Source organism: Odontomachus brunneus, unplaced genomic scaffold (genome assembly GCF_010583005.1).
Source record: "Odontomachus brunneus isolate Ranch 3 - 2012 unplaced genomic scaffold, Obru_v1 Obru_scaffold_017, whole genome shotgun sequence".
Taxonomy (NCBI): domain Eukaryota; kingdom Metazoa; phylum Arthropoda; class Insecta; order Hymenoptera; family Formicidae; genus Odontomachus; species Odontomachus brunneus.
Window position 1 is genome coordinate 2,822,559 of NW_022639467.1, and position 19,461 is coordinate 2,842,019.

The 19,461-nt window shown below is 39.5% G+C and overlaps 1 protein-coding gene across 18 annotated transcripts in view; it reads right to left on the reverse strand.

Moving 5' to 3' along the window:
- Positions 1–19,461, reverse strand: part of LOC116841638 (calcium/calmodulin-dependent protein kinase type II alpha chain) — a 143,819-nt gene that overhangs the window by 37,076 nt on the left and 87,282 nt on the right. For 15 of the 18 annotated variants that reach the window (XM_032809819.1, XM_032809816.1, XM_032809824.1 and 12 more), the window contains exon 11: positions 3,801–3,890. The exons of 2 other annotated variants lie outside the window; for them this stretch is intronic. In XM_032809819.1, the coding sequence (XP_032665710.1) occupies positions 3,801–3,890 (90 nt within the window). Of the gene's footprint in view, positions 1–3,800; positions 3,891–8,518; positions 10,163–19,461 lie in introns of those variants that run through there. One more of the 18 variants, XM_032809834.1, reaches the window with a different exon arrangement.

A 19,461-nucleotide genomic window follows, 5' to 3' on the forward strand; every position in this document is an offset into this window, starting at 1 on the left:
GGGGGGGGGGGGGGGGGGGCACATAATGTATACGATTAAATGAGCGTTTCTGTATAAAATGTACATGTGTTCGCTGATATTCTAGATACGCCCATTTATAAGCTTCATACGTGTGTGCTAAAACACCGACACACCAACAGATGTATCGATTGTATCGTGTTGGTATTTTCGTGTAAGAGAGATCCGGAAGAGCAACACAGTCGCGCGGATTGATCGTGAGGATCATGACGCGGTAATTTGCTCAATTTTGTGCGACTTGACATCTTTCTCGTTGAATTATGAGCTGAACAAAGACCATCGAGATGTCCCGAGTTGGATCTCTTTCGTTTCTCCAGTGTTGGTCGATAACTTAAACTTTTCTTTGATTATAAAGTAATCGATCATCGAAATTAATCAATTGCCATATATGTAAAATCACAAATAATTTCGTCGATTGATGAAATTAATTATTAATCAAACTTTGATATAATCGATCAAATTATTCGCATATGACAATTGGTTAATTTTTATTGTTTTAGTCAAAGAAAATTTTCATCAATTAATGCCCAGTACTAGGCGACACGTTGCAAATATATCGTGCTCCAAATCAAATCAGGATAATGTATATTTCTATTTTGCAACGCGGAAGACACCGATATCACAGGTAACTTTGGAAATAGAGGAGATTTAATGTTTCATTGATCGAAGTGAAACGATGGTGAGATAAAAAATGTATCCAAGTCATTATTGTCAATTATGTTTCGTAGAAATCGGCTAACTAGAGTCGTACCATCATTGTCGACGCTGACTATACCGACTGTCTTGCTCTTCGCTCGTGTACGTGAAGAAGAATGTACACGTGCGATCGAACGCGGACAAGTGGGAGACAAGTGAAACAGATCGATCGATAAGTGTATAGTTAAAAGTGTCTACGGAGGCGAAAGAGAAAGATCAAGGCGAGATCGACTTTTCTACGAACCGAGGGGAAGGGTAAACTTGGAGTTTTGCGGAATATACCTCGCAGGTACATCACAAAGGAGTCGAGATTAAAACGCTGGACAGACTTGGTGCTCTCTTTCGCGGAATTAAATCGCTAATTTGAAAGAAAACTGAAACGACTGTCGCGTATTTTTATGTAAAAATCGTCATAAAAATCGTCATAATCAAATTGCCAAGCGTTTCTCGGAGAAACTACTCTCACAGAGTTTGTAGAAAAAATATGGAGAAAAAATATATCTAAAAGATTTATTCGGTCATATTTTATTAATTATATATTTACTTGTATCAAAATTCTTTTATTTTCAATAAACAAGTGTTTTCAGGAAAAGCTAAAGTGCTTCAAGAAAATATATATTTTCTTATTTGAAAAATATTATTCATACAAATAAGCATGTGTTATTAGTGTCTACCAAATAAATGTTATATTTTTTAGATATTTTTTAGACATTTGTTTTCTCAGTGTATAATATTACGGCATAAGTGAGAAATATCGTGTGAAAATATGTATATGTATATAATGAAATGTATATATATATAAATGAAAAAAAAAAATTTATATATATATATATATATATATATATATATAAAATGTGTACACGCAAAACAGGACAGCTCTCTACAGATTTAATCGCGCATCTCGCCGTTGAAAAAAAAATCAATCTTTCCTCCAATTAAAAATAGATGTTGACCCGTCTATGATGCGATCGATGTTCCCATCGACGAACCTTTGTGGTGTACTCGCAAGTGTATCAGTAATCGGAGCACAGGTGGCACGCAGGTGGAGAAGGTCGGCCAGAGGATAAGCAACGAGTGGGTACTTAACTACTCGAGCTATTGTCCAACGATCGACTTGCACGTGAGCGAGAGTAGTATCTCGAATGATGGATCAATACGCGCGCTTCTTACGTTGGTGTGCGTCGAGAACGCGAACGGATTAATCTGCTGGCCCAGTACTCGCTGATAAGCCTGATATCGATGCACCGTTCGGAGATTGCACCGAACCGAAAAGTCGGAAGCGCGATCAACTCGGCTCGAGATCGAGTACCCTTCGTGCACCTCGGACATATGAGGAGAAGAGTCTGACACGATTCGATCTCCCATGTCCTGGCACAACGAGTCACAACGCTTTATCTCTCTCTCTCTCTCTCTCTCTCTCTCTCTCTCTCGCTCGAATCGCCGCTGAAAGCAGCTTCCGACGTCTCGAGACGGCCCTCTACGTCATTCTAGCGGTTTTCATCTTCAGCACAACGCCTAACCCCACCGGATCGCGCGTTAGGATCCTAATGAAATTTCTTCCTTCGCGTTCCAATTCGATTCACAACCTGACGAGGTAGTGCCGCGTCGTTTGAATTAGTGCTGACAGTATAACTCGGATATTTCTATCCGGATGGGATATTACTCCGGGAGTATCCGGATAACTATATTCGTGAGTATTATTTACTAGACAGAGTAAATAGTTACGAGCATGCAATACATTCGTTCGTTATTAAGAAATCGATGACCTGGAAATAATTAAATTATAACTTCAGCCGCAATTTGTTCATGTGCGGAAGGCTTATAGATGCTAAATAAAGTTGTCTTCTTCCACGCTAAGCAAAAGATGTTTGCAACTATAATCGCATATAGAGAAATAATGACTATAAATTATGGTCAAGAAAAGAAAACCATTTTTTTATTAAATTCTGCTGCAATATTAGTGATAATAATCTTATTTGCATGTTACTATTTTCGTACCAGAAAATATGATTTAAATAATTTTAATATAACTATAATTTTCGTTGGGTCAACCATTTTTTTCTCTCAGTACGATTCGAATATAGGCGTGAAGCTTTCGAGTTGATACCCGAAAGACCCGGATAGTTAAAATTGACAGCACTAGTTCGAGTCGGGAATCCAAGACGGACGAGGACACGCAGCTTGATCCCGCAGCACGAGGATGCTCAACTATGACGTGAGTAGAGTCTAAATTCTCGTCAGACATGTATATATCATCGAATCTAAGAGCGTCCGAGGGTGCATTATTCATGCCGCACCATACGGTGGGTCGAGCGTCAAGCTGCAGTTTCTCCGCCCCATGTACTCAAGTTCCTCATTAAATCCCCGTAACGAGTATGCGACAAAGAGACGCGCACGTCGCAAACTCGCTAGAGGAGCTAAGAACTCGTGTACCTATTGTTATTGGGACTATCGCCGCGATTATTCCGTTCGCGTGACGACAATACCGCGACGGAATCGCTGTCATAATTCAATCTGAGCTTTCGAGCACAAAGACATGCTCTAACGGCTGGAGAGAATGGTCGACTGGCTTGAAATGAGTGCTCATTATGACGCCCAAATCGCCGAGCAACTTTTCAGCAGAACGTCGACACGACGACGAGTCATTCCGCAACATTAATTAATATTAACGGCGATGATATTCATTAATATTGATACTGATTCTCTAAGTATTACGTTGATGCTCATAAGCATTGAGTTGATGCGCATAAATATCTGCGCAAAAAGGTCTCAGATATTTATACATCTTCACGTATGTATGGGTACGTATATCGGATCTCTGACGATCGAAAGTCGGCTCATCCGATTCTATTTGCACCTTTGAGCATTCGCGAAATCAAACTTGATCCTAAAGATCAACCTGTTATCGTGCCGAGATAACCTATACAACTAGTTCGTTAATAACTACGAACAACTGAGAGAAAATTCGGCACGATTTCTGATCACGAATAAAAAGAGAGAGAAAGAGAGAGAGAGAGAGAGAGAGAGAGAGAGAGAGACAAAGAGAGAATTAGACGCGACGCGCAAGAAAAGACGAGATCTCCTACCTTTAACGTCATCGTCTTCAATCGTTGTGCTGCTATCGGTGGATTCCTTCACTTGAGAGCCATCGCCCTTCTTCGTGATGATGCTTCGACCTGGAGTGCGCAGAGCGTTTCAGTAAATCGGTATCAGGAAAGTAGAAACGGAAGAGAGATGTCGAGAGAGAGATAGAGCAGAGAGTCTTCTTAGAGAGCGTGAGGTAGGAATCAGAGAGGAAGAAGAGACAAAGTGAAAAAAATGAAAGGAAGAGGACGGGAAATAAAGATAGAGAGAGAGAGAGCACACCGTTGCAAAATGGGACGATTTTGAGAGGATACGGATCAGAAGGACGAATGGAGGCGACTGAATCGCAGGCGAGTCCACTTGGGATTCTGGGTGTTTATTTAGATCCGTTTCTCGATGTGCTCCCATCGGGACACGCTCTTGAGAGCGTTTCACGGTTTAAATGTGCCTCGAGTATATTATTTCTGGAGTAAACGCTCTTGAACGTGGAAGGAACATGGAAACTGCCGCGTCGCGATCCTCTCGCTGAACGCTCCTCCTCAATGCGACGATTAGCAAGAGAGAGAGAGAGAGAGAGAGGCAGAAAAAAGAAGAACAAATTCGCATCAGATGCCGCGAATATTAATCTGAAACTGGCGGCCGCTTTCCGGGAGCAGAACGCCAGACACGAATAGAGGAAGAGAAAGAGGATAGTGAGCTCCTCTTTCCGCGAGTCCTCATTGATCGTAAAACGCAACACGGAGGCGCCGCTGCGAACTGTGCTGCTCGCTCGTGCGCATCGAAATAAAATGTTAATTAAATCCGTCCGTTCGTTCGTTCGTTCGTCCGAACGACCGACGACGCAGCAGCGAGTAATCACGGATTTCCACATTATTCTGCGTTCTCGCTCCCGATAACGTCGGCAGTTGCAATTCCCGACTCGTTATAATCGCGATTTCTTCTCCGCGCTTTTCGCGAGCAATTAAGTTCTACAGCTTTACGAGTCGTAGTCTTTGAACTCGCGGAAAATGACGCAAACGACAAGAAACTCGTGATACGCTACTATTTTGAAATAGTCACTACAATATTCATTTTAGCGTTTCAAATGCGTCGTACGTTCCTTGCACGTTCTGTCGAGCCATCTAAGTCCGGTTTGCATCCGCTAATTCAACGACCTAATGAACAATCAATATTTCTCCTTAACGTCATTGCGTAAAATAATAATCATTCGTGTCCTGAACATGCGGGATTCAAGTGGGAGCTCGTCTATAATTTGCGTCTATAATTTGCTAAATAATAAGTGCCTCCCTGAGGGGAAGAGAGAGAAAGAGAGGAAGAAAAAAAGTACGAGTTTAGTAAAAAAAAAAAAAAAAATAGTAGAATACATTTAAAAACAATAACATACGACACAAACGGCGATTGAGTGACTCAACTAATCGCCGGAGATCAAGACACATAAACGGGTTCTGTGCGTCGGATCGTGGATAATGTGGTGGAAGTAATCGCTTCCCGGATAATAAGTGGAATCGAGAGAAAAGAAAGACACAAAACGAATCAGCGGTAAGGTTCAACATTCAAATGTTCATGCTGCCGCAAGTCGTATAATTCGTGCTATCGATACTGATTAGGTTAGGTTAGGTCTGATTTCTTTAACTTATCACAAGTGCGCCCTCCGCCTTCGTTTATCCAGCAAAATCGCAGACACCCTCAAGATGTCTCTCATTCTCAATCGAGCATCGAGATTGTTTTTCGATAGATCAAACTACTATTCCTCCTACCAACGGCGCGCGATTAAACCTTACGCTGAATTTAAATTCTACTCAGACTTCAAGACTGCAGGTTAAGGTTCAATCGCGCCGTTGGTAGGAACAGGCGTGAGAAAAGAAAAGGGAAATAATAACATTGGTCGCGGACTTTCCGAAGGTTTAGCTAGATATGCGAAGGCATCGAAGCAATGCAAGATGTGTGTAAATGCATGCCAAATGCGTGCAATTGGATGCAGTGTCGTAGTGTCACCGCATAGACACGCCGCATAAGGACTGAAAACGCTTCAAGTCGGTTAGTCAGTTTCTACGCACACACTCTCTGTGATAACGGACGCGAAACGAAAACCGAAACGATTAATATTAGCATTAATGACGGCACATCGGCGCGAGTCGCGCCGTTAATCATTTGAATAATAATTGAATATTTACAACAGGCCGTGCCATAATACCGAATAAACGCAATATTAACGTAACACAATTCGACAACCGAACATTTGTATATCGAGAGCGCTCGGGAAAACCCTGAAAATATTAAGATAAGGTGACCAGATTTCCTGTCCCAAGTTCGGGATACTTCATAAATAAGAGGAGGAATAATTATTTAGATATACATGTACGGAATAAAATAATATTTTAATTACATGAAATGTATATGAAAAATAATTGAACGACAAAAGTCTGCTGCACACCGTCAAAATAGAAACTATTGCTAAGACGAAACCATTATTATTTTTAAAATTAAGAAGAAAAAGCAAAGTTACTGCATTTATCAGAGCTGTGAATTTTCTTAAGAAAGTTTTTCTCTTTGTCAGAAGCATTTTAAAAATCCTCTAAACCGGTACGGTTTAGTTTGGTCAAATCCGCGACAAAGCAGTGTCCCGAGAAAAACGGAACCTGGTCTAGTCATCTAACTAAGAATATATAACTAAGAATGAGTCCAAAATAGCTGGAATTCTCGCTGCGCGAGATGTAGCGGTTATTATGTATGCATTAAGGATACTCTCGCTTCGGACATGTTGGATTGTAACGTCAGAAGTGAAAGAACACATATCCAAAATTCTTGCCATTTTCAAATAGAAAGATATATTTTTATAAAAGAATACTCTCGACCGCTTAAGCACACTTGTAAAATGCGCTCCTTCTTTGTATCCTTCTTCCTTGACAGTCAACCTAAATAGACGTGAAATCAACGCGACATAAATTCTTCCTCTTTAACCTACTTTTCCTCATAATTCTGCCACGTTTATTCTATGACTATTTATTGACTATCAAGGAAAAAGAATAATTTTCGGATTATTTCACGAATATGCTCGAACGATCTCAGATGTCCTTGCACACGAGTATCTTTTTATTTAGAAATAGCACGTAAGAATTTTCAGTGTGTCGTTTCTCACTTCTGACATCACAATCCAACATGGCCGCGACGAGTACCCAGAGCCTCAATAAACAGTCGTTGAAGCATCGACACCGTTGAATCATTTCGCCGTCGTTTATCTGCAGAGGATGCACTTTCAAGATATAAAAAGCAGACTGCTAAAGGTCACCGTGTTCTGTTCAATTTGTAGAAGAAAGCACGTTTATAGGAGGAAAGGAAACAACGAAAGAAGCGAGGTGTGTCTCGAGTGAAGTTAAAAACAACTTTGACTTTATCTCTGGGTAAGTTGGCGCGAGTCCCTGGAGAAATAGCTGAACGCTGCTCTCTTTTAATAGGGCTCACACGGGGAATATACATATACAGGGTGTCCCGTTACTACCGCATTATCTCTCAAGGGCGGGTTCCTGAGGTAATTTGAAGAAAAAAATCCTAATGCAAAAATGTTAAGGCTTTTTAAATTATAAACGATTAAAGTTGTCCAATTATATTGGTTAAAGTATGCGAGCTCAGGTACGGTACAACACACAATGATACATATGCATGCACATACATGAGAATTTGCATAAGATATGAAATTAATTTTAAGTAAATCTCTGAAAGAAACGTCAAAAGTGTGCTGATTTATTCTCATAAATGTATTGTGTGATATTTTATTCATAACATTTTGACGAAATTGTTACTAAATTTTACGATAAGTTTATTTAAATGATAGAAAAGGCAAATTATTATTACATACGTTGCTGTTGTATGTATGGAACTTCCGTATCAATATAATAAGTGCCAAAAGCAACATACTTATTGGAATTTATATAATATGTCGCATATATGATAATATTTGATAATAAATAGTTCATTAAAGCGTTTAATGGTTGTAATATTCATTTATTCAAAATATAATGTTATAAAAGGGAAATATAATTAAATAAATACATATCTTTTTCCATCTTTTTCATTTTCTCACATATTTTACATGTGTTATATTTTTAAACTAAATAAAATTAAACTTTATAATAAACTTTATAATGTCACGTCACAATGGGAGGTTATTAATCAAGTTATGTTAGTCACAGAGTATCGCATACTGTAAGTATGTCACTTTAAGACACATTCTCATACAAATTTTCAAGTTATACAGTAAAAAAGTGATGAAGGTAAAAATATTAAAAAAATATTAAAAAGCCAAATGCATGTAGAAGAACTTAATACTGAACAAAATGATAATTATCGCTATTTAGTCTACGTAATTTGTCAATAAAAATCATAGAAAACTTGCGAATTTTTAAAACTCAATATTTGCTAATTTAGCATATAAAGGAACAAGAAATATATGCATTTTTTATGACTTAACTGATAAAACGGATTACGTTTATATTAGTTTCGATAAAATATATTTAATATATGAGATATAGAGGTATGTCGCTTTTGGTTACTTTCCTTTATAATTAGTCAAATTTAATCGTTTATAATTTAAAAAGTATTATAACCTCGACATTTTTGCATTAGGATTTTTTTCTTCAAATTACCTCAGGAATCCGCCCTTAAGAGATGATGCGGTAGTGGCGGGACACCCTGTATATATATATATATATATATATATATATATATATATATATATATAAACATACATATGTAAGTATGTATGTATATATATATGTTTATGTCAGAATAGATCATAATTTTCATCCTATTGCCGGACGACTTTTGCACGAACGCGTTTCATTTCGCGATGTAAAATACTGCCGCTTAAGGAATTAGCGCTCTCCCACGATAGTATCACGGTGAGCAAAATAACTCGATTTAGTATTCTCAGGATTAAACGAGTTGTTTGCGAGGATACGGCATCAAAAGACGGCTGGCTGTTTCGCTCGATAAGAGCGAGTCGATACGGAAGGAAGTGCTCGAACCGCTAGAAATACAAGCGTGAAATGAAGCGTCACCGAGAATTCGCGCAACGGAGAAGAGAAGAGGAACAAAGAAAGAGGGAATCGCGTTGACATCTGACAAGTAACGAACCGTTATTGCTTGTATGTATTTTTAACGCGTAATAGCCGAGAGATCGGCAGCAGATGATTCTTTTTCAGTTCTTTGAAATCGCTGTCAAAGCGTACGTTTGTGTGTGTCTCTTGAAATTTTCTCCGTATCGTTTCGGAATTTCCCGAAAACGAGATCGATCGGCAGAACGTTCCCGAAGCTACATCTTGAAAATTCATCATCAGGTAAAAAACTTTTTTCGCTAAAAAAAAAAAGAAAGAGGCGAAAGAAGCTGCAAGACTTTACGAAGATTTGCTTCTGTCGCCCTTTGAGACGGTTTTATCTACAAGTATCGGTCTGATTTGCCAATTAGCCAAGCAATTTAGATCTAGCGGCTCTAGCTCGAAGGACAGAGTCCTTCGAGTAAATTACTAAAATGGTGCGATCGGTGAGGAGGAAGTTATAAGAGCGAGAAAGAAAGAGGAGGAAGAAAGAGGTGAAAGAGCGGTGAGTTTGTAGTGTGCGAGAACAGTCGAGCCGTGTGCTGTGCTGTGACGCGTTAAAACGCGTGCAAACGCATCCGCGCGCGAAGCGAAATTGCTGAGGGTTGGGCGCGTAAAAAGCACGGCCGGGCATATACAGTTAATGCGAATTAGCGAGGCGAAAAGCGAGAGCACATGCGACAGAATGCAGACAGACAGGGAGGATACGATTCGCACGGCGGAGTCTCGGCGGCGTTCCAGGCGTTCTCTCCCTCCCGCTATATCCCACGTGCCGTATCCGGATAAAAGGACACCGAAACATCTAATCTTTCGGCCTCCGGCTTAAACAACAATGCATTGTTCTTGCAATTGCAAGTCGCTAAAGCGGATCTCGCGATTGCAAGCGAGCACAGCGAGCGAAACGAGCTTTCATAATACGCGGTATTCTCACTTGGAATAAATTACCATTTACGGGGTCAAGGAGAGGGCCAAGTACTTTTGAAATAATTTTATTACACGAGGCGTGTCTCTCTCGTCTACAGTTCTCGGATATCTTTCGCCAGATTGTTTCCCTTGCCTTCGCATTGTTTCCGAATGTACGGAGCTCCGTACATTCGGAATCGTAAACGCCATTTTCTCGCCGGAGCTAAACTCGAAGCAGAGACTTCGAATCGCGCGAATCGCTCGTCCCCTACGATCCAATATCGTCGACTGTATCGTGTGTATCGTCGTGTACTCGAGGACTCGTGTGTGCGCGCGGCATATATATCGTTCATCACTCGGGTCCTGCTCTATCGGATCGAGGAGATATCGGAAAAAAATCGTGGCAAGAATGGAGCGCATCCATTTTGTACCTCCGACCCACTTCGCGTACAGCGGTCAACCTTTGTCAAAAAAAATCAGTCATAGATATAGTAGTGGTAGATAGAAAAAGAGAAAAAGAGAGAAAAAGAGAGAAAAAGAGGTAGAGAGAAATGGGTAGAGAGAAAGACAGAGAGAGAGAGAGAGAAAGAAAGATTTATTCGTCAAGCTGGTCGCTCGCGTTCTCTCAAGGGATGGGCAGAAAGAACGGCCCTAGCTCGGGAATTCATGGATTCATGGATTTCCCGGAAGCCCTCGAGGCCTTACGCGCAGTTTGGGATTCATAAACCCATACGTAATTCGCGTGCCATCCTCGCGCGAGGTAGAAATACATAATTTACTCGCGGCGTCCGAAATTCATGGGCGCGAGAAATGCGCGTTGTAATTCGCGATTGAAACGTTCGTGTCGTTGCGATGTCGGGAAATATCGTACGCATTTGGAGAGAGATGTAATTATCTACATGGTTTTATGTTAAGAATTACTGTAAGAGAATTTTGCAAGCGACCAATAGATCGATATTCTACAGTAATTTCTGTACTATCTCTTTTCATTTTATATGTGCCATTTATTGAATCAGGAACTGAAATGTGCTATTGAAAAATTTGTTGCGTTTCTAGTGAAATTTGCTACACTCTTTGGCAAGATAGATCTTACTAATAATCCAGCGCTACGAGAAACGTAGTAAAGCTGAGAGAAATTTACATGAAAAAGAAACTATATAATATCCTCTTCGTATAATCGATCAGATCAAAGAAATTAACGCAAGATCGTTTCTCTTTCATTAACGCACACTCGCGGAGCGAGTAATTTGCAGTATATAAACGGTAAATCGCGTATCGAGCCAACTCCATGTGATACGCGCGAAATCGGAGTACCTTGCTATCACGATTACAACGTACACACACTTGTTCGCGCTAAATTCATCCGACCTGTGGAACTCGCGAAACTCGCGGCTGTTGTTCTAGCGCATAGAGCTTCTTGCGCGTAAAACTCGATTACGCGACATTATGTACACCATGTGCGAGCATGGGAAATCTTCATTTTCTCGCTGCCGAGGTAATCTCGGATACATGCTGCCTACGTGGAGAGAACAAGAGCGACGAGCACCAGGGATGTGTGGGTATATAGCAATCGGAGAATAATGAATGAGCGAAATCCTCGACGAGTCGATCAATCGACCGATGATCGTTTGCGGAGGACCCTTAAAACTCGTCGCGATTATCGCAATTGTCTATGGTAAAGGCGCGCTCGGATCGCTGACGATCCGATACGAATTCGGGGAAGAGGGAAGGGAGGAAAAGAGGCGATTTTTTCCGATAATTATCATCGATGACATAGCGCTATCTTGCGTGTCGCCGGTAAAACCGAGAACAAAGCCGAAGAACGCCGAGGATTATCGTGGTAGTCGAAATCGATCGAGAAGTACATTTACGCGCTATAACTTTATATTCAACGGCACGGAAACGATCGCGTTTCCCTTTTTAACGATACGACATCGGCCGCATATAGATGATGGCGGGACGAGCGGGTGTGATGCGCGAGCAACGGCGCAAATTACGGTTACGACGTAATCGAGATTTAATGTCGCGAACACGACGCGCAATCGGATGTAGCTGGGGATGCCTCGATTCGACAGCAAATTCGACGTTTACTGTCCCATCCGAATATCGGTATCCACTGTAAAGATCGATAGAAAAGAAGCCAACAAGTTGCATAAACAAGGCTCTTGGATATACCGCCGATTGAAGGAGAGAAAAGGTTAATGAAAGCCGATCACGCGGTTGTGGTGCGAATATTCAAACTGTGAGAGGATAACGATATTCGGCGATGTAAACGCCGAATATTTTTCCCAGACCTGCACCACCATGAATCCACCTTCCACGTTTAACCGATCCTATATTCTAATTATTATTTATATGTATAAAATAGAGTGTGTCTCTATATGTTTCCTATTAACCCCTAAATTCTTTGACCGATCTGGACCAAATTTTGCACAGTTACAAACCTAGAAACCTCTAGAAAATGTAAGTTACCGTGAACACCCCACTCTTTCTTCCCCTGATTTAATCCTCTTGACATCTTGTGATCACCCGGGCGGGTTAGTTACTGTGATATTAATTAATCTAACAACTTTGTCCTAGTTAATTAACTCTTTTATAGTCAAGGATTTTTTTTACTTTTGCGGTCTTTGAAATAGAACTTGAACGAGAACTTTTCATATATGTCAAAGAGTAGATTGATAAAAAAAATATGAGTTTGTACTATTATTGTAGTTTTTCGGATTGTACAGATTAATTACGTATTTATTCTTTTTAAATGTTGCGAAAAATCCTGCCACAGTTTAAATATTCACATCAACAACCATCTCTTATCGGTCATCTCTCTTTCTCTCTCTCTCTCTCTGAAGTTTTCTCGCGAGAAATTCAATATAGCCGTTAAATCGATAAATGTTGCCAGCATCCCCTGCGACCGATCCCGCGAGACAAAGATACGCGCGCGGTTGATCGCAACGATCCCGCGGGTGTGTTTGCCAGAGGTTGTCTCGCACATATTTCGCCGTGATCAAGAGAGCGAAAGGGTGCCGCTTAAGGTCGCGTTTACTCACGGCTGGTGCTGGATCACGTGGAACTGATCGATTGGTTTCTTTTTTGCGCGGGGGAAACGTTGTGTGCCAATTCCATGGGTTTGATTTGGATCACGCCGTGCAGCCACGTGAGATAGAATAGAATCAATAGAAATTTGGACACATATTGCTCAGCCGCGATCGCCAAGCTTCTAAACCCCCATCTCCGTTCTAGGTTCCTCGGCTCTCGGCTTCCATCTTTCGGTGGAAGCTGAGAGTCGAGCTCGCTTTTTGAGCCGGCTTCGCGCCAGATTTATTAGCGCAATACCGTAGAACGTAATATACCGTTTCTTCCGTTCACCGTCGGTGGAGAGAGCGTGTCGGAATTTTGCACGATACGCTACGTACAGCACGTACGGGATATTCCAAAGAACTCACGTATAATCGTAGCGATACGTCGGAAACACTCATCTTTTTAGTGACCTACATTTAAACATTTTGTGGAACGTAAATTCTTCGGGAGTGCTTTTTCACGAGGCTTCTCCGACCGAACGGATGCTGCCGATTTGTATGTCTCGCCCGTTGGTCTTTGCACGCCCTCGGTCTCGAGAGCTCTAAAAAGCCGATTCTCGCGATAACAACGCGCCAGCAGCCCGAAATGGCAGCCCCCGAGATGACAGGCCCGAAAGCAAAAAGCGAATTCAAAGTAGGGAACGGAGTCGCGCATACCGAGGGGACAAGTTGGAGGAGCTTCGAGTTGGAGAGTCAGCGGCTCAAGGCGATGAAATAAATTTAATTAAAGTCAAAGTTCTCTCACTCTCTCTCCGGCGCGACGACTCTCGCGAGAGGGCGGCAAGACGAGGCTCTGAGCAAGCTCGAGACGCGCGAGGACGAAGAGTTAATTGTTTCGCAGTTGCTCGAACAAAGGACTCGGCCGAAACAAAGGCCCGGTGGGCGTGTGAAAGGCAACAGCCGTTCGCGTATAAATAAAAATGCCGTGCGTTATATACCGCGCCAAAACGATTCACGAAATACAGGGCCAAACGCGTTGCGAAATATTTATATGTTTATATATTTGCGAGAAAAATATTTATATTCGCGAATATTTGCGAAGAAGCTTGGCGAGAAGGGATTCTCTCCCAGGACGCGAGGAAGAAAAGAGAGAACTATCGTGCGCACGCGAGACGTCGATATAAAGTCGTCGTCTATGCAATCGAGCGTGTGCATTAAATAACATAACTCTTGCGTTATCTGTCGCGAGACGATGGACGACCATTCTCTCTTTCTTTCCGTTGTAATTCAACTCAGAGCGCTCGAAAAAAATTAAGGATCGATCCGCGATAAAAAAAATTCTGTACATATCCGTCGCGCAGGGCTTGCACAAATGCATAGCGCTGTTTAAAAATAAAGCCGTGTAGTACGCCGATAAAATGTCGAAGTTCAACGAGGTCTCTTTGCACGTAGAAAAGTTCTTCGATTGGGGTTTACTCAAAATTGTATGTATATACGAACATACATATACACATATATACAGATATGTATATATGTGTGTACAGTCACAGTGTGTTATATAAAATGCTACATGAAAATACACACTCAAAAAATTATTTTGCTAGGTAGAATTCTAAATATCACAGTTATAATTTATCACTGCTTCTTACACCCGCTAGAAAATTGTCTGCGGTACATAGAATTTACAGCACTCTAGCAATATCTATAAGCAAATTTAGGTGGGTGCGAAAATGAAGGAATTAGAATATTACCTGGATCAACGAAACAATTTTTTAAGTGTGTACTTTTATGTAGCATTTTACATAACACACCGTGACAAATATATATATACAATTTCGAGTGAACCCCAATTGGAAAATTTTTGCGACTGCAAAACCACTTTTTCGAGCGTACGGTCGATCCCAATCGTGACAAAATAAAGACAAGAGCCGCGGAATATCCCGTATTGAATAGCGGATCATGCCATCATCCGCGCTCTCCACTCGCTCGCTCTCCCAAGGAAGAAAAGAAACGGAAATTCGATTTTTTACTTCCTATCAAACAGGGATTTCATTCCTTACGCACAGGGAAAAGAGGCGGGATATCCCGCGAATACCGGCCAGCGCGCGAGATTCGCGAATCCATCGATGATTCGTAGCTTGACTCGTTCGTTTAATCCGGTGACCCACGTGGCCAACCGTACCGAAAATCTCGACATTTTGTATAGATACGTGTGACTATGTGTCTTTGGAATAATTAAGAGTACGAAAAAAGAGAGATATATACATACACACGTATATACATACTCTAACACCGACTGATTAAAAAGTAAAACACACACGTGTGTTACAGACACGTTAATACGTGTAATCGTTGCTACGAATGCAAGATGCTTAGCTACTTGTCAATCTAAAAAAAGGGCGGGGTCGGGGCGAGGGCAAGGCATACTATAGAGGGACGCCGTTTGTCTCAGTTTGTTATCGCATATGTGCATATATGTATATATATATATATATATATATATATATATATGTATGTAGATGCATATGCTATATATAACGTATTATCTGTCAAACATCTATTACGGATGTGGGATGAGCCCGTGTGTATTGACGCTAGTCGAGCAAATAATAGCGAGACACGTACGTGTATATATATATATATATATATATATATATATATATATATATATACATAATGCCTGTAATGACCCGTATTCGTGCTCGCCTTTCAAAACGAAACACTCTCTATTTTTTTTTAATAATTGAACCAACCGACGCTACTTGCGACGAAAACCGCAATCGAGAGAATTTCGCTGATTTTATTACTGAAAAATTTGTATGATTATTTTACTATCTTTGTAATAACTTTTCTGTGATATTTCTCGTATTCGTAACATACTTGTTTTAAAGACATAAATGCAAATAAGTAATTTTTCTGTTGATATTTTCGTCTCTATTATATCGTATGTATTGTATCTATCCGCTTTATCGACTCTACTGTCTAGTTTTTCCACTAGCAATGCAACGTGTCCCAATTTTATCTTGAAAGCATAAAATAATGATCTACGTAATTAATATATATATATTCCTTACATAACTTGATAAAAAACTTAAATATGCTTTTTTAATAACAGTAATTTTTGTATCCACCGATATCACATCTCGGATATCAAATGCTTAGCACGAATAAGGGTCATAAAACACAATTTGCTCTAAATTTAGGACTGTGCCCACATTTGTCGACCAATAGTTTCCAAATTGAAACGCTCAAAAAGATCCTTGGAGAAAGATGATGAACTATGCAAATCTGAAATATGTTTTTAATAATAATTAGCGTTATTTTTTTTAAGAAAAAAAATTAAATAATTTGCGTTCTCATCATTTTATCAGACTATATTTAATTTGTCAGCGAGTTTCAAAATTTTGAGCGTTGAAAATTCAATTAAATTATTCAATAAAATTTGAGAAAAAGAGACATGGCAGATGTGTAAATTTGAAGGTGAAAAGATGTTTGGAAATTATGGGCACGAATAAGAGGAAATAGTTAACATTGAGAAAAACGTACATTCGTAGAGGGGATATTTCGCTAGTGGACCGAAACAGTTGAGCTTTCGTTTCGATCCCTCGAAGATCTTCGCGACTACACGTTTCTTTTCGAATTTATCACCAATCATTCGCAAATCCGCGATAAAACAATTTTTCGGGACTCGCGCTTACACACGGAACGCGCGTTTCTTACGATAATAAAGTAGCATAATCTAAAATAAAGTGTTCGTAACGCGAATGCGTGTGTTGCGATTCACTGTGTTGGTTAACCGATTCCGATCGACTGTAACAGTGTAAAAAATCAATCGATAAAGGAAAGTTGATTGACTGCGGTCTATTTTAGGATCGCAAAGATCGGATCGATCGATTATTCTGCGCTGACTTTGACGAGCTTCACAATGAACGCGGCACGTTCATTCGAGGCTCCGTAATACCGGTTACTAATTGCGTCATGATTGATTTCATCTCATATTCGGTTTTTGGATATTGGCCACCACCATTACCACCACTACGACGACCGATCGACCAATGCGGATGTTCCCGCACGTTTACCACACATTACGTGTTAACGAGTTCCTTACGTGTCTCCTTCTCGAGGATCGATAAAAGCCAGTAAAACATCCAAGCGAAAACGGTGCACCATTATTGTTCACTCGTTGAGTGCGCGCCGTGAAATGTGCGTATATAGGCTTTGCATCTCCTGCCAATTTTATCGACGACACGAGCAACGTCGCGATGCATCTTGTGATGTGCAAAGAAAATACCCAATGGCTTTTACGCTAAGATCGCGGACGAATTCGATAGACTTTCGAAAGTTTGCAAAATTCCAAATTCTACCAGAGAGTCGAAATTTTCTCTACATTGATTCTACAAACAAACATACTGAGAAAAAATATCTAAAAATTAATAACTATTTATCAGATGGATACATATTTACTTAAATCAAAATTCTTTTCATTTCAATCGAGTATTGTTTACTGGGTTAAAGTAAATAATCCTCGGTTTAAATGAAGAAAATTTTTATTTAAGTGAATCTTAAATTCGCATTCATCCATCACATAAATATTTGTTAATTTAATATTTTTCTCAGTATACTGATAGATTTGCAATGTCAATGGAGAAAATATAATATTATATATAAACTATGGTCCTACCTTAACACACTGCAAACGGTTACTGCCGTCTTTTTCATGTTGAGACTCGAAGAAAAGCACTTTTTCTAGAGTTATTTAATATTTTATTATATTTTCCAATATTCTAATATAATCTTTATACTTGTTTTCAAAAAGCAATGTATTGATTACATAATTTTCTCAGCTGTAGATAAAGTATACGTGAGACAAGCAAATATTAAATATATAATACATAATATGGGCGATAATGAGATTAATGGGTAAATCAAATAATGAATTTCTTTTATTTATGATTCTTTTATGAATATTCTTTTGATGGCACTAAAAATTTTGATAGGATGTGTATATTCCTAGAAGATGTGAAAGAAATTGTATAAACAATGGGAATTCGGTATAAAAACAAGGCTAGACAGAAGTGGAAAAAAAAGTGTTGACAGATTTAAAGAGCCAGATGTTTAAGATACTAAGGAGCGTTATTAGAGAAACAAATTTCAATACTTGTGCGAGATTTGGATCGATATTTGTAGTTGTGAATTATTTACGATCTTTGATAAAGAATACAGTTAATTATAAATATATATTTACAAATTAGTATCCAGTCAATTGGAAGAGTACCTTTTCTTGCAAGAAATGCAAGCAAGTTGATAAATAATCAGAGATTCATAAAGTTATGATTATTTATCAAATGAGAAATGAAGATCTATGTCAGCTTTAAAATTCTAAAGATTCTAAATTTCGACTCTTGATTCTCGACGATTCTATGTCAAACTGTCAGAAATTAGAAATATTCTTTGTAATATGTAAGTAACACATGCTCGATGCTGACGAGAATCCGATTAAATATTATAATATTAAAATATTATAATATTTAAATATTTTTAATAGTGGAAGAAATATATTTTGGTGGCCCGATGAGAATTGTAAACAACGTGGTATGCGCGTCGTTTATCGACTCGAGACTGTCGTAATGACTCCGACAAGTGCGCGACACGTATCAAAATAATGAGCAAAAAGGGCTGTGTGACGTCACCTTCCAACCATCATCACCCAACGGTTGAGCGATCATGACAATCGACGCTTTCCAAACGGATCTTTGAAATAGCCAAAGTGTGAAATTGTCAGGACGATTGCACGCGCAGCATTTGTCAGGTGCATTAATTGTCGTTGATTAACGTACAATCGTTAATTAACTCCGCGTTTCCGATCGACACGTTATTTTGTGTGTGACACCATTGAGCGCCTGGTCACGAAAATGACCAGAAGCCGCTACCCCAGAATGGAACACAGGATGCAGCGGCGACGAGGTTAATTTCTTTTTCATCTCTTTTGAAAATCTTCAAGTCCTAGTAGAAAATAATAGTAGATTATAAGAGAAGAAAATTTGTTGTTTTATTCACCTATGCTCCTCTTAATCTGATTATTTTGATATTTGCTTGTCGCGTTATACATACGTTTTATCTAAGTAAGTTACACAATACATCGCTTATTGCAACTGAAGATTGAAAAAGACTAAAAATACAGATAGACTATTGAAATAATTCAATATTTAACAACTCTTAAATAAATACTTGTTCAAGTCTCAACAAGACTATAACCATTTGCAGTATTAAAAAATAATCCTTCAACAAATTTGACAAAGCTTGCACGATTAGTGTGAAAATAAAATTTCGACTCAGGCATTGCTCTTTCTCATTCACAAGTTTAACACGTCGACTGCTGCTGCATTGTAGTGTGCCGGTCACCGGTAACTGACGCTACAATATTCCGCGTCTCATTAATTTACACGTAAAACGTAACCAACTGCGTGTACCAAATTGAGTATACGGTCGATAGAGAGTCAATGAAACGAGCTAACCAAATATACATCTCGAGATGCAATTTATTTGCAATATAATCTTTATCTTTGATAATTCAAGCTCGAATTGAGCATTGAATAATCAGCGAAAATCAGCGCAGCAGTGAACGTGTTAACAGACAGTGTCGCAGAGACTTT